The sequence below is a fragment of the Palaemon carinicauda genome, chromosome 39 (genome assembly GCF_036898095.1).
Source record: "Palaemon carinicauda isolate YSFRI2023 chromosome 39, ASM3689809v2, whole genome shotgun sequence".
In the NCBI taxonomy this organism is placed as follows: Eukaryota; Metazoa; Arthropoda; class Malacostraca; order Decapoda; family Palaemonidae; genus Palaemon; species Palaemon carinicauda.
In genome coordinates, this window is record NC_090763.1 from 68,328,131 (window position 1) to 68,344,244 (window position 16,114).

The window sequence follows — 16,114 nt, forward strand, 5'->3', positions numbered from 1 at the left end:
CAGTCCATGCACGAGTGCCGCCTGGATTCCGAAGATGACGAACAGATGTCTGATGTCTCGGAAGACACGGAGAAGACGCTCATGGCTCAAGGAGCCGAAGATGAAGAAGACAAGGTGGAATACGCCGAGTCGGAGCAAGAGGTCGCTCCTCCTTCCATCCCCGCTCCTACTCCTACACCAACGGAAGTGTCTATTCCGTCTACCTCCTCGACCCCGGATCCCTCTTCTTCCACTCAAGAAATGATCCGACTGATTAGAGCCGTCATGGACGACAGGTTGAAGGAGAACCAGGAGTTCATCAGGTCCATGATGGGATCCAGAGAACCGAAGAGGATTTCGGTTAAGGATCTCCCCGCTTGCTCACATGCCAACCCGTGGAGGTATGCTGAGCATATGGTTATTGCGACCGGCAGGATCTTCGTCAGTGATAAGATCGGCACGGTCCCTTTGGAAGACGTGGAGTTCTTCCCAAACTTTGAGGCCTACCCGGACTGTTACGTCCGTCTGCGTTCTGAACCTGCCTCGAAGGAAGAGACCGAACCGAAGGAAGAGATAGTGTTCGATCTCGCAAAGGCCCAGGCTATGCTAGCCACCACATTCAAGAGTAGAGGCTTTACCTGCTCTAAGCTTCCGGCCCTGAGCAAGAAGCACCCTACTTATGTCGCACCTGAAAGTGCGGTTCTTCCATTCCTGGAAAAGGCCTTAACTGCGTGCCTTAAAGCTGCGGATGAAGGGAAAGCCTGCCCTGCACTGGAGGAGTGCAGACCCTTCTCCATAGTGACTCCCCCTGACGCTCGACACTGGAAGGATGTCCAGCATACTTTCGTCGTGGGAAAGCTAGATCCTGACGTCGCCGGACGTCAGTTTAATGAAGACCTCCCTAAGCTCAACGATCACCTCCTTCGTCGGGAACAAGATACGAAGGAGAGGCTCGCAGCATCCTTATCTCATCAAGTCCAACTTGAAATTATGGCCTGTGACACCAGAGTACCAGACCACTACATGGTACTCTCCAAATCCCACATGATGACCGTGATGAAGGACTTGTACCACTTCATAAAGGCTCGGAGAGCCTGTCGTGAATTCGTGTTTGCAGGTGCCACCGTGAAACACGAACCCCGGAGGCTGATTTCCTCCAACATCTGGGGTAAACACCTCTTTCCTTCTGACCTTGTGAAGGAAATCACTGACAGAGCCGCCACGGAGAATAGGAACCTTCTCCACAAGTGGGGCATGTCCAGGAAAAGGAAACCCTCTCAGGACGACGGACCTCAACCTAAGAGGAAATCCCAAAAACAGAAACCCCAGCAACGTCAACAAAGACGTCAGTTTCCGGGACCCGCTACCTCCCAAGTGGTTGCACAGCCACAACAGACCTTTCAATTGGTCCCCCAACCGGTGTTGTCACAGTCACCGGTCTTCACCCCTGCTTTCGAGCAACAGTCAACTACCTTTCGTGCCAAAGGTAGAGGCTCATACAGAGGTGCAAGCAAAGACGCCTCTCGCCGTCCCTCCAGAGGCAGAGGAGGAAAGGGAGCTAGCGGCCGAGGCAGCAAGCCCTCGGGACACCAGAAGCAATGAAGTGCTTCCGGTGGGAGGAAGACTCCGCCAATTCCAGGATCGTTGGACCTTCGATCCCTGGGCACACAGCATCGTCAAGAAGGGTCTAGGCTGGAGTTGGACTCAACCACCCCCAATCTTCCAGCAATTCTTCCAACAATCAACCCCTCTTCTGGAAGAATATGTCCTAGATCTCTTGAACAAGAAGGTGATAAGGAAGGTAAAGTCCACCAGGTTCCAAGGGAGACTGTTTTGTGTCCCCAAGAAAGACTCAGACAAACTCAGAGTCATTCTGGACTTATCCCCCCTCAACAAGTTCATAGCGAACGACAAGTTCAAGATGCTGACTCTTCAACAGATAAGCACCCTTCTGCCTCGAGGTTCCTACACGGTCTCCATAGACCTGGCGGATGCCTACTGGCACGTTCCAATGAACCATCACGCTTCCTCCTACCTAGGATTTCGACTCCAAAGGAAAAGCTACGCCTTCCGGGCCATGCCCTTCGGCCTCAACGTGGCCCCTCGGATCTTCACAAAACTGGCGGATGCCATAGTACAACAACTCCGCCTACGAAACGTCCAGGTGATGGCCTACCTCGACGACTGGCTAGTCTGGGCTCCATCGCCCGAAGATTGTGTAAAATCTTGCAACGAAGTCACCCAGTACCTAGAACACCTGGGATTCAAGATCAACGAGAAAAAATCTCACCTCTCTCCAGCTCAGAAGTTCCAGTGGTTGGGAATCCACTGGAACCTTCAGTCACACCGCCTTTCCATCCCCCAGAAGAAAAGGAAGGAAATAGCAGGGTCTGTCAAGCGACTGCTGAAATCCAAACGCATTTCAAGACGCCAGCAGGAACGAGTTCTAGGCTCTCTACAGTTCGCCTCAGTGACAAACCCAGTGCTTCGCGCACAGCTAAAGGATGCCGCGGGAGTCTGGAGACGTTCGGCATCCATCGCTCGAAGAGACCTCAAGAGACGGCTTCCAAACAGACTGCGACTTCTCCTAAAGCCGTGGTCAGAAGAAAAGGCCCTGAAAAGGTCCATTCCTCTCCAACACCCTCCTCCATCACTCAACATCCACACGGACGCTTCGCTGGAGGGTTGGGGAGGTCACTCCCACCAAAAACAGGCTCAAGGCACCTGGTCTCCCCTGTTCAAGACGTTCCACATAAACATCTTGGAGACCATGGCGGTCCTTCTAACCCTGAAGAAGTTATCCCCGCCGCCCTCGATCCACATCCGTCTAACCCTAGACAACTCGGTGGTAGTTCGTTGTCTCAATCGCCAAGGCTCAAGATCGCCCCAGATAAATCAGGTGCTTCTCCCAATCTTCCGTCTGGCAGAGAAGAAGAAGTGGCACCTGTCTGCAGTTCACCTACAAGGATTCCGCAACGTGACAGCGGATGCTCTATCTCGGACAAACCCGATAGAGTCGGAATGGTCTCTAGACGCAAGATCGTTCTCCTTCATCTCTCACCAAGTCCCAGAACTTCAGATAGATCTCTTTGCAACGAGCGACAACAATCAACTTCCTCGGTATGTGGCCCCGTACGAGGACCCCAAAGCAGAAGCAGTGGATGCCATGTCACTGGATTGGAACAGATGGTCCAAGATCTACCTGTTCCCCCCCACCAACCTTCTGTTGAAAGTCCTCTCCAAACTGAGAACCTTCAAAGGGACAGCGGCCCTAGTGGCTCCCAAGTGGCCTCGGAGCAACTGGTACCCCCTGGTCCTGGAGCTGCAGCCCAAGCTGATCCCTCTCCCGGGCCCAGTTCTCTCTCAACAAGTACAGAAGTCGACTGTCTTCGCTTCATCATCGAAAATCAAGGACCTTCATCTCATGATTTTCTCTCCCTAGCCGCAAAGAAGAGGTTTGGGATCTCGAAGAAAAGTCTGGACTTCCTAGAGGAATACAAGACCGAATCCACAAGACGGCAATATGAATCATCCTGGAGGAAATGGGTCTCCTTCGTCAAGACAAAAAATCCTAAAGAAATCACGATTGATTTCTGCATGTCCTTCTTTATTCACCTTCATGGACAGGGATTAGCAGCCAATACAATATCAACCTGCAAATCGGCCTTGACTAGACCAATTCTATATGCTTTCCAAATTGATCTGTCCAGCGACATCTTCAACAAACTACCGAAAGCATGTGCTCGCCTACGCCCAGCACCCCCACCGAAACCGATCTCCTGGTCACTAGACAAGGTGCTCCATTTCGCCTCCAACTTGGACAATGATTCATGCCCTCTCAAGGATCTGACTCAGAAAGTTATATTTCTCTTTGCTCTCGCTTCGGGGGCTCGAGTCAGCGAAATAGTGGCATTATCAAGAGAAGAGGGACACATCCTGTTTACCGATACAGGAGAAGTTACCCTCTCCCCTGATCCGACGTTTCTCGCCAAAAATGAATTACCCACCAAAAGATGGGGCCCTTGGAGAATATGCCCCCATCGGGCAGCGACCTGTCACTGAAACAATTAAGAGCGAAAATCACCTACTTCATTCGCAGAGCGGATCCTAACAGTACACCCGCTGGTCATGATCCTAGAAAAGTGGCATCATCTCTGAATTTCTTTCAGAGCATGGACTTTGAAAGCCTTAAAAACTTCACGGGTTGGAAGTCCTCGCGAGTTTTCTTTAAACATTATGCGAAACAAGTGCACGAAGTCAAACATTTTGTGGTAGCCGCAGGTAGTGTTATGAAACCTGCACCTAACTCTGCGTAGAACAGTGAGTTACTTGGGACTCTAACTCTTCGGGTGCCTATGTTGACCCTCGAGCGATTCATAGTGATGTCGAAAACACTTAGTGCTTTCATAACTGTTCTTATCCCAGGTGAAATGTCATAGTTGTCACACAAGTGCCGCATGCCCTGAGCATGATGTGTTTTATCAAAGACTTGCGTTCCTCGAGAACGAGTGCCTACTAATAAACTTGAAATTCCTTTTCAGATTCAAGAGCAAGCCTTTATTACTATGTACATTATAATTATTGTAAAAAGAATTTTACTTTCTGCTGTAAATTATTTAATTTCTGCATTTGTGAAATAAAATTTCTATTTTATTACCTGTGCGTCTCAATCAGCTCCTACTTACTATGAAATACATGCCTGTCATAGTTTTATTATTCCCCCTTTTCCTTATGGTTATGAAGAAATTAAGGTGCTAACTCTTAATTTATATTCACTCTGATTATGTAAGGTTCCAACACGAATACTTACTTTTAATATCCAGGAGATGACCCATCATTCTCAATACACAGTGCCCAACCACCACTGGTCTAATTTTCAGAATGTTCCTACACAAATACCAAACATTCGGCTTCATCTCCAAGTTCTTCAAGTTCTTCTATCAGGATGAATAGCCCTTCAATACCACTTTGACGTCGGCATGGCCCATGGGAACTTCACTGCCAAGGGGGGCAGGATGCTTCTTCCCTATGGTTCTTTATCAAAGATTACTATGCTGTTTTGTCAATGCCTTGGCACTTACTATTAGGGGAAAATCTACCACGATACATTGATTCTCTGGTATTCTTCCATCAGGACGCCATGGCTTGAGCCCAAAAAACGGATTTTGAGCGAAGCGAAAAATCTATTTTTGGGTGAGATAGCCATGGCGTCCTGATGGACCCTCCCTGATACTTCGTCCAGTTTTAGATCCCACCCTGTTCTACTGTATCATGGTGATGGGCAAGCAACTGGCTTCAGGATGAAGACGGACGTGACGTCATTTGAGCAATGGCGCCCGTTTGTTTACGTCTCGAGTATCAGTAGTAGCCACGAATGAGATTAGCTATGGAACGGCTCCCAGCTATTCTCAACCCTTACACACCGAAGCATTAACTCTGTTCGGGGTGTAGATAGCTATGTGGCGCGTTCAGACATGCGTCCCCTGTTGATATACGATGTCTTAAAGGGAAACCTTTGGGATACTCGCTCCAGAAGTTAGAATTCTGTGATAACCTGTGGTTAAATTCTCTGGGAATATCTTAGTAGTTTTATACCCAAGGAAGCTACCAAAAAGGAACCTTCCATCAGGACGCCATGGCTATCTCACCCAAAAATAGATTTTTCGCTTCGCTCAAAATCCGTTTTTTACCCCCGGTTTTATTAGTTCTTCAAACCTCACTAGCTCCTTTTTACATCCACCTACTCTATTCCCCACTCTTTTGCTACAACTAATTTTCCTTCCACCAAAAAATGTTATTTTTATTACTAAAATAAATTTTTGAATATACTTACCCGATGATCATGTAGCTGTCAACTCTGTTGCCCGACAGAAATCTACGGTCGGGATACGCCAGCGATCGCTATACAGGTGGGGGTGTACACAACAGCGCCATCTGTGGTCAGGTACTCCAGTACTTCTTGTCAACAAGACCTCAATTTTCTCCTCGGTCCACTGGTTCTCTATGGGGAGGAAAGGCGGGTCATTTAAATCATGATCATCGGGTAAGTATATTCAAAAATTTATTTTAGTAATAAAAATAACATTTTTCAATATTAATCTTACCCGATGATCATGTAGCTGATTCACACCCAGGGTGGTGGGTGGAGACCAGTATACATGTTAACAAAGAAGCTAAGTATCCCGTATTTCATTTTTATTAGTTATTCAAAATAACAATAAAAAATAAATAAGTACCTGGTAAGGAAGTCGACTTGAACCATTACTCTGCCTTTAATAAGTACGTCTTCCTTACTGAGCGTAGCGGTCCTCTTAGGATGCTGAACGACTCTTAGGTGGCTGAAGTATAAAGGGCTGCAACCCATACTAAAGGACCTCATCACAACCTCTAACCTCGGTGCTTCTCAAGAAAGAATTGACCACCCGCCAAATCAACAAGGATGCGGAAGGCTTCTTAGCCGACCGTACAACCCATAAAAAGTATTCAAGAGAAAGGTTAAAAAGGTTATGGAATTATGGGAATGTAGTGGGTGAGCCCTCACCTACTACTGCACTCGCTGCTACGAATGGTCCCAGGGTGTAGCAGTTCTCGTAAAGAGACTGGACATCTTTGAGATAGAATGATGCGAACACTGACTTGCTTCTCCAATAGGTTGCATCCATAACACTCTGCAGAGAACGATTCTGTTTGAAGGCCACTGAAGTAGCCACAGCTCTCACTTCATGTGTCCTTACCTTCAGCAAAGCAAGGTCTTCTTCCTTCAGATGAGAATGTGCTTCCCTAATCAGAAGCCTGATGTAGTAAGAAACTGAGTTCTTAGACATTGGAAGAGAAGGCTTCTTGATAGCACACCATAAGGCTTCTGATTGTCCTCGTAAAGGTTTTGACCTTTTTAGATAGTACCTAAGAGCTCTAACTGGGCAAAGTACTCTCTCCAGTTCGTTCCCCACCAAGTTGGACAGGCTTGGGATCTCGAACGACTTAGGCCAAGGACGTGAAGGAAGCTCGTTTTTAACAAAAAACCGAGCTGCAAGGAACATGTAGCCGTTTCAGATGTGAAAACTATGTTCCTGCTGAAGGCGTGGATCTCACTTACTCTTTTAGCTGTTGCCAAGCACACGAGGAAAAGAGTTTTTAATGTGAGGTCCTTAAAAGAGGCTGATTGGAGAGGTTCAAATCTTGATGACATAAGGAACCTTAGGACCACGTCTAGATTCCAGCCTGGAGTGGACAACCGACGTTCCTTTAAGGTCTCAAAAGACCTAAGGGGGTCCTGTAGATCTTTGTTGGTGGAAAGATCCAAGCCTCTGTGGCGGAAAACCGCTGCCAACATACTTCTGTAACCCTTGATCGTAGGAGCTGAAAGGGATCTTACGTTCCTTAGATGTAACAGGAAGTCAGCAATCTGGGTTACAGTGGTACTGGTTGAGGAAACTGCATTGGCCTTGCACCAGCTTCGGAAGACTTCCCATTTAGACTGATAGATTCTGAGAGTGGATGTCCTCCTTGCTCTGGCAATCGCTCTGGCTGCCTCCTTCGAAAAGCCTCTAGCTCTTAAGAGTCTTTCGATAGTCTGAAGGCAGTCAGACGAAGAGCGTGGAGGTTTGGGTGTACCTTCTTTACGTGAGGTTGACGTAGAAGGTCCACTCTTAGAGGAAGAATCCTGGGAATGTCGACCAGCCATTGCAGTACCTCTGTGAACCATTCTCTCGCGGGCCAGAGGGGAGCAACCAACGTCAGCCGTGTCCCTTTGTGAGAGGCGAACTTCTGAAGTACCCTGTTGACAATCTTGAACGGCGGGAATGCATACAGGTCGAGATGGGACCAATCCAGCAGAAAAGCATCCACGTGAACTGCTGCTGGGTCTGGAATCGGAGAACAATACAACGGGAGCCTCTAGGTCATCGAGGTAGCGAACAGATCTATGGTTGGCTGACCCCACAGGGCCCAAAGTCTGCTGCAAACATTCTTGTGAAGGGTCCACTCTGTGGGGATGACCTGACCCTTCCGGCTGAGGCGATCTGCCATGACATTCATATCGCCCTGAATGAACCTCGTTCCCAGCGTGAGCTTTCGATCTTTTGACCAGATGAGGAGGTCCCTTGCGATCTAGAACAACTTCCTCGAATGAGTCCCTCCCTGCTTGGAGATGTAAGCCAAGGCTGTGGTGTTGTCGGAGTCCACCTCCACCACCTTGTTTAGCTGGAGGGACTTGATGTTTATCAAGGCCAGATGAACCGCCAACAACTCCTTGCAATTGATGTGAAGTGTCCTTTGCTCCTGATTCCATGTTCCCGAGCATTCCTGTCCGTCCAATGTCGCACCCCAGCCCGTGTCTGATGCGTCCGAGAAGAGACGGCGGTCGGGGTTCTGAACAGCCAAAGGTAGACCTTCCTTGAGAAGAAAGCTGTTCTTCCACCACGTTAGAGTAGACCTCATCTCTTCGGAAACAGGAACTGAGACCGTCTCTAGCGTCATGTCCTTTATCCAGTGAGCAACTAGATGATACTGAAGGGGGCGGAGGTGGAGTCTCCCTAACTCGATGAACAGGGCCAGCGATGAAAGCGTCCCTGTTAGACTCATCCACTGCCTGACTGAGCATCGATTCCTTCTCAGCATGCTCTGGATGCATTCTAGGGCTTGGTTGATCCTTGGGGCCGACGGAAAAGCCCGAAAAAACTCGACTCTGAATCTCCATACCCAGGTAGACAAAGGTCTGGGATGGGACGAGCTGGGACTTCTCTAAATTGACCAGGAGGCCCAGTTCCTTGGTCAGATCCATAGTCCATCTGAGATTCTCCAGACAGCGACGACTTGTGGGAGCTCTTAAAAACCAGTCGTCTGATGGAGCCGGACACAAGATCATGGTACTGCTGCACAGTCTGTGAACTGTCAACCATGGGGAAGCGAGGAAGTACAGAGACAACCCGAAACTGTCTAGACTGTCTGGGTAGTACAGACAACTCTTTATCGGGTTGCTGAGGTTGCCGCACCGCGTCACAACAAGTCACCTCTGCTGGTTGTTGAACGTCTTCCCAGTGACACACTGACTCCGTAAAAAGAAATCCTCTATCAAGGACTAAGCTTGGACTGCATGTCTTGCAACAAAGCTCAAGGTCTATGGGAGCAGGTGTGGCAACAGACGGGGTTAGCGACTGAAGCGGAACCATTTACCCTCCCTGGAAGCATGTGATGCTTAAATAAAAGTCCATAGGAGGCTAAGCAGCTTAAGGCTCCTCTCCAAATGACAGAGTCCTCAAGGGAATATCAGAAGGAGGGAGAACAGCACTTTCTCATCTACAGGAACCATATCCGAGAAAAGCTAAGTTCTCTCAGTGAGGGAGAGCCTCAACTCCTGCCTGACTAGTTTGCTGCTGGCGAGTGGCGGTAACCACAGTGTGTTGCGGAGGCTGACACACCGTGTCAAAACACGGCAGCTTGTGGTAGCTCCCGCACGGCAACGGAGTGCTCTGTGTGTGGGAGTCATCAAACATCTGGCAGGGTTGACTGTGCATGGGTGGAGGAGCTCTCACAACAAGAGTGTGAGAGCATGAAGCCATGCCGGGCGCACAACCGTGGGAGGTGTAGGCCCACGGGTGCATCGTCAACCTTCTCCGCAGTCGGAGTGTGGGAGCTGGCAACAACAAAAGCAGAGTGCTGGTGCGTGGGAGGGGCTGCGGTGGGTTGAGGAGCATGCTGTAAGGTATGCAGAGCATGCTGTAAGGTATGCAGAGCATGCTGTAAGGTATGCAGAGCATGCTGTAATGAATGCAGAGCATGCTGTAAGGTATGCAGAGCATGCTGTAAGGTATGCAGAGCATGCGGTATGGTATGCAGAGCATGAGGTAAGGCATGCGGCTCATGCTGCATGGTATGCGGCTCATGCTGCATGGCATGCGGCTCATGCTGCATGGGATGAGGCTCATGCTGCATGGAATGAGGCTCATGCTGCATGGGATGAGGCTCATGCTGCATGGTATGAGGCTCATGCTGCATGGAATGCGGCTCATGCTGCATGGTATGCGGAGCATGCTGTAAGGTCTGCAGAGCATGCTGCATGGGCTGAGGAGAATGCCGCATAGTGCTGGAACCTGGCAACTCCTGATGCGGCAGCTCACGCATGTTAGCAGATGGTGCAGCAAGAACATGCGTCTGGCAGTGAGGACTGCGCATCGGTGGAGGAGCTCTCACAGGTGTGGTGTGGGAGCAGGCAGCCGCAGTATCTGCTGAGCGCACAACCTCGGCGGGTTGTAGGTAAACAGGCTGCATTGTCAACCTTCCAGCATGATACTCCTGAATGAAGGAGCAAGCTGAGACTGTAAAGTCTGCAGCATGGACCACTAGGGTCTATGAAAGACAACAACAAACGGAGCTACTGTCCGTTGTGACTGAGGGTCTAAAACAGCTGGTGCGGCAACAGACGGAGTTACTGCCTGTTGCGGTACCACCTAGCCTCTCTTAGGAGGTGTGCAGTTGTCGTACTGCAGCGAGTCCGAACTGACCCAGTGGCTACACCTAGGCCGTTGGACTTGCGCGGAAGGGACCGACTTGCACTTAAAAGCTGCAAGATTTGGTCCATGGTTTCTGCGAGAAACCTCTTCCGCAGACGAGGAATAAATGGGCTCTCTCGTCTTTGTGTGGGTGGGGTGATCACGTCGGCAACGTGTGTAGATACACCCGAAACCACAGAGGGAAACGTCTGTTCGTCGATCAAGGCCTGAGGAACCCATAAGTCCTTCGACATTACTTCTCCCCTGGGCTTGGGAGCTTGTAAGAGGTCCCAGACTAGGTGAACCACTGGCACGAACAGACGAACCCTCGAACGCAACACTGTAACACTTTGCGCATATCACTTTATCACTTTTGATTTTCTGTTTGCACTTATTTCACTGAACTCGAAACTTTAAGTGGTTTGTACCTAAAACACGCAATCCTATCCTTCATTAAAAGGTAGTAATTGCGAAAACAGTATTACAATGTAACAGAAAAACATAATGAAAGATAAAGAATTCAGTGGCTGGAAAAGAGACTAAACACTAGATCAAATAAACTACGTTTAAAATCTCTCACCGCATAAAGCCTGGGAACAAGAATAAAACTCTAGAAACGTTTTACCTTCTTCCCCTCTATCGACTAGGGAGAAGAGCAAAAAAAAAAACGAGAACAACGTTACCCGCTTGAACGACACGTTTATCCTCCTCTCTCTCCCTCCGTCTCTATCTCTCTCTCTCTCTCTCTTGACTTAGAACCTGAGAGATGAGCCCAATTATATATATCGTTAAAACATATTATTTGTTGAAAGAAAAAAACTGAAAGGTTTCCCAAATAAAAAGCTCCTTTATTAGAATTAAAACCATTTAAGCTAAGAAAGAATGAACGAAACGCTAGAATCGGTTTACTCTTACTGCAACGTGAAACCGTGAATACTCTCTCTCTATCGTAACGATAGAGCGCAAGTTGAACGTTCTGAACGTCAACAACTGCGGAGACTAAACAAAACGTTAGTTCAACTTTGAAAACAGTACGAGACTTATCAAAGAAATTCTTTCAAAAACATAAAATTAAAATAGCATAAATTCTTAACAGGAAAAACGATATGACGAGCTCAATGTTAATTTTTTTTTTTTTTTTTTTTTTTTAAGGAAAGTTAATCGAAGAGGCCTATAAATGGCGGAGAGATATAAAATAAAAAGTGAAAGAGAGTCTATACTCTCTTCGACACCAACACTTCCGTCTAAGGGAAGGGTCGGCCATTTAAAAGTGAAAGAGAGTCCATACTCTCTTCGTCACCATAATTAATTCAAATTAATTCCAAAAGCTTGCTAAGCTAAAGATAAAGCTTCCTGAATAGCGAAGGCTAAACTCTAGAGCAAATACATCACCAAATCATGAGCAATAACTCCAGAATCAACAGCGTATCCCAGTAGGTCTAGCCGGTGGCACGACAGAGGAAAAATTGAGGTCTTGTTGACAAGAAGTACTGGAGTACCTGACCACAGATGGCGCTGTTGTGTACACCCCCACCTGTATAGCGATCGCTGGCGTATCCCGACCGTAGATTTCTGTCGGGCAACAGAGTTGACAGCTACATGATCATCGGGTAAGATTAATATTGAAAAATGATCAGACATACCGTTAGCCATACCCCTAAACACGTGCACGTCTTTCAATCTTCCAAACATTCTTTTAGTTATCAACACATAATCCATTAAAGCCCTTTCTACCACTCTTCCATTTGCCACTCTTACCCATGTATACTTGTTTTCATCTTTCTTTTTGAAAAAGCTAGAACTTATCACCATCTCTTGCTCAACACACAAATATACCAGTCTCTCACCACTCTCATTTTCACCTGGTACACCATACTTCCCAATGACACCTACCTCTCCAGTGCCCACTCTAGCATTTAAGTCACCCATGACAACTACATAATTCCTTCTACCCAGTCCTTCTACACACCTGGTTAATTCATTCCAGAACTCATTCCGCTCTTCTTCACTTTTCTCACAACCTGGCCCATACCCACTGACAAAAGCCCAACATTCCCTACCCAACCTAACCCTTACCCACATTAACCTAGATGATATCTCCTTCCATTCCACTACTTTACCTGTCATCCATTCACTCACCAATAAAGCCACACCTTCCCTTGCTCTTCCCCTTTCAATCTCAGACACTCTACCAGACATTTCATCAAACATCACTTCACCTTTCCCTTTTATCTTTGTCTCACACAAAGCCAATATATCCATCCTTCTATTCCTAAACATACTTCCAATCTCACATCTTTTACTCTCTATCGTACTACATCCACGCACATTCAAACACCCTAAAACTAGAGTGCGGGGAGCAGTCACTCTCCCCCCAGCTCCACCTCTTTGATGTCTCACAGGATTATAATACAGGAGAGTGGGTTCCCAGCCCCCTCGTCCCGTCCCTTTTAGTCGCCTCTTACGACACGCAGGGATACGTTGGCGCTATTCTAATTGTTTTTATGCTCCCGCGGCCACAGGGAGCTATGCCCCCACGTCCACAGGGAGCTATGCCCCCGTGGCCATAAGGGGCTATGCCCCTGTGGCCAGCCAAAGAAAAAAATCAAAGCCTTTAGGTTAGGTCACAACAGTACAGTACGTCCGTACTCGTTGGGGCCGAAGACAAAAGTGAAGTGTCTTTGACAGGCGGGTGAGCAGGGTTACCCGCCTACAATCACCTGTTGTTAACTACATCAACGTTTGAAACATTCCCTATCCTAGAGGATGAAAGGTTTGTATACCCATAGAAAAAAAATATAGTAGTCATAAAAAATATTTCCTATTGCATCTATGAAAAAACGAAATAAGTTAAAAGAGGGAAAGGATTTTCTACTAGAATTTTCAAACCATGGTCTCCCAAATCAATATTCCATGGGTACTACAGTGCTTTTTAAATGCCATATCAACCACAAAAGGATATAAATGAAGATAATTGTACATAATTGATATTAAAAAGGTCACAAAATCAATAATGAACACTCACCTCAGAAGGTTGTTTTTCAGCTTCAAGTAGTGATGCAATTCTTAGAGTTGTCAATTTTAAGTGGGTTTTGGACTGCTTATATTTTAATCTTGGTCTCAAAGATGGAGGATGTCGCACACCAGCACCAAGATCCAAGCCCTGAAAGTGATTATTACCTTCGGGTTCTTCGATAAAGGCCTGGATGTCTTGAATTTGATTTGCTAATTCTTCAACTAAGAGATTTTCAAGAATATGCTGATCATTATGCAGCATTCCAACATTATTCTGAACAGGCAATGGGTGTGGAGAATGTTCCACTAGCACACCATGTACACTCAAAGTTTGCAGTTGTCCACAATTATCCAAGATGAAATGAACCTGGTCAAACGAATATCGCTGGGCAAATGTCAAACGCAAATGTCTGATATTGCTCAGAGCTGATATATGACTTATCGGCAATACACTAAGAGAAAAAGCCTCAACCTGGTGAGCAAACATTTGACAGAACTTTCCTATATCTTTTTCAAGTAGGTTGTCTTTCTGCACTTCAATTGACTTCAATGACTTAAACATTGACACAATGCTTTCAAGGTATTTTAATTCTATTTCGGTATCACTGTGAGAATCAAATACACTGTCAACAAATTTTGCCTTTGTCAAAAACAGCTCTATATTAGAATACGATTCACCATTTTTTTCTGCCCAAAGCCTTCTGAATTTAGTTAACATCTTTTTAGTTAGCCCTGTGTACTTGCCAAAACATGTCAGTTTAGGCTGCAATACCATCACCAATGTATATACATCATGAAGGAGATCTTCTTCAAAATAAAGTTCGTCTAAATTCAACTTTCTAAGATTAGGATATTGCACTTGAAACAGACTTCTAAAATGCTCATCTTCCCCAAATCTGCATATTAAAGAACTAGTCCTGTGAACAGCAGAAGCTGGGACTCCAAAAAGAATTGGTAAAATATCTTTTTCTAAAATCGAAACTTCCATACGGGGTTCCAGAAAAGAGAGAGATTCCAAACTTCGGCAATATCTGCTCAATGCTCTGAGCACAGTTGGAGTCCCATTATACTGAAAATAAAAAAAAAAATAATACATCACACCAATCATTTTCCTGGTTGAAGCATTTCATGCAGGCAAAACAAAAGCAAAAATCATAACAGTAATCATAACATTGAATACAGTATAAAAAACACAGCATGTGCAATATCGATCGGATACACAATTTCTTTCAAAATCTAAACACTTCTTGAGAAACTATTAATTTAATAAACCTAACCAGAATTACTCAATTATATTAACCAAATAAAGATTAAAATTAAATATGGTACTTTAGGATATACTGTAGCATTGTTATGGAAGTGCATTATAATAAAAATACAGTGAGAAAATTGGCTAAATTATTTCATGCATACTCAGTTCACTAGAGTTGTAACCTAGCACTATAACTCATGAAATCAAACATAGTACATCTAAAATAAAGATTTTTTTTACCCTCAAAAGTAATGATACAGCATTAAGAATATAAAAGAAATGTGTAGCATTGATAAGCTATCAGAAACAGCTAACACAAACCTGGAGCTCAATGTGAAGAAGATGAGGCATTTCCCTCAATATCTTTGGTAGAAAATGTGGGTCATGAAAATATATCCCTTCTAAAACCAGAGATACAGTTGGCAAACTGAAGCCCTCTTTAGTGGAGTGCTTAGCGAGGACTCGATCATTTTTCAGTTTGGTAACGATATCTAAAATAGCATCACACTCCTCTGACGTAATGTCTAGACCAGTACCAGCAACAAGAGGTGGCAAGCCATTGTGATCTTCAACAACTGCAATCTGAAAAGACACAAATACTGTAATTTGGGCAAAGGCTCTACAAGTGATCTACATTTTCTCTAAGCAGCATTCATATCTGCTACTCGATAATAACGTAATATTTCAAGGATTGATTGATTGATTTTGTGTTATCTGGCATCCTGACACTGAAGGTCACTGACGCCGATATCGTTTGTTATGGAAAAATAAATAAATGAAAATTCTATTTAAAACCATAGAAGAGAAATAAGACTATATAATACAGTAGTTATATAGCTTTCAAAAGACCTGCTTCTGAAATAATTCTAAAAATACCGCTAGCATCAAACAACACATCATGCCCAAGAATCTTGGCAAGGATGAACTTGCCATCCTCACCTGGAGCCTCAAACAGATATCTATTTCTTAGTTCCAAAAGTGGCGTATTCGGTCACCAAATGCCTCATTGTCAGGAGTACCAAACAGTAGTTGCAATATGGCTGGTGTTAGTCAGTCATAAAAAACTTGTTTATCAATTGAGTGTCACCAATACGAAGACGACAAAAAGTAGTCTCCCACATTCAAAGCATCATGCTATAACTCCAAGGAGATATAACATCTATTATCTCTCATCTTACTTCCATCGAAGCTATCCCAATGCTGCTGCAAAATATTATAAAACAAACTCTTAATGCTTGCTAAAAAATCATTACAGAGGATGGGATATCATCTTAGTAGCAATTCAGCTCCAGCATTCTTTGCCAGTCTACCTGCCTCCTCCTTTCCAGGCACATCAACGTATGTCGGAACCGAGCAAAATTACAGTTATACCTCACAG

The 16,114-nt window shown here is 45.6% G+C and overlaps 1 protein-coding gene across 1 annotated transcript in view; it reads right to left on the reverse strand.

The window, feature by feature from the left end:
* LOC137631242 (uncharacterized) overlaps nucleotides 1-16,114 on the reverse strand; it is a 107,874-nt gene that overhangs the window by 32,173 nt on the left and 59,587 nt on the right. Inside the window, exons 4-5 of the mRNA XM_068363025.1 lie at nucleotides 15,058-15,318; nucleotides 13,495-14,553 (exon numbers count right to left, since the gene is read on the reverse strand). Coding sequence (XP_068219126.1) covers nucleotides 13,495-14,553; nucleotides 15,058-15,318 — 1,320 coding nt within the window. The remainder of the gene's footprint in view (nucleotides 1-13,494; nucleotides 14,554-15,057; nucleotides 15,319-16,114) is intronic.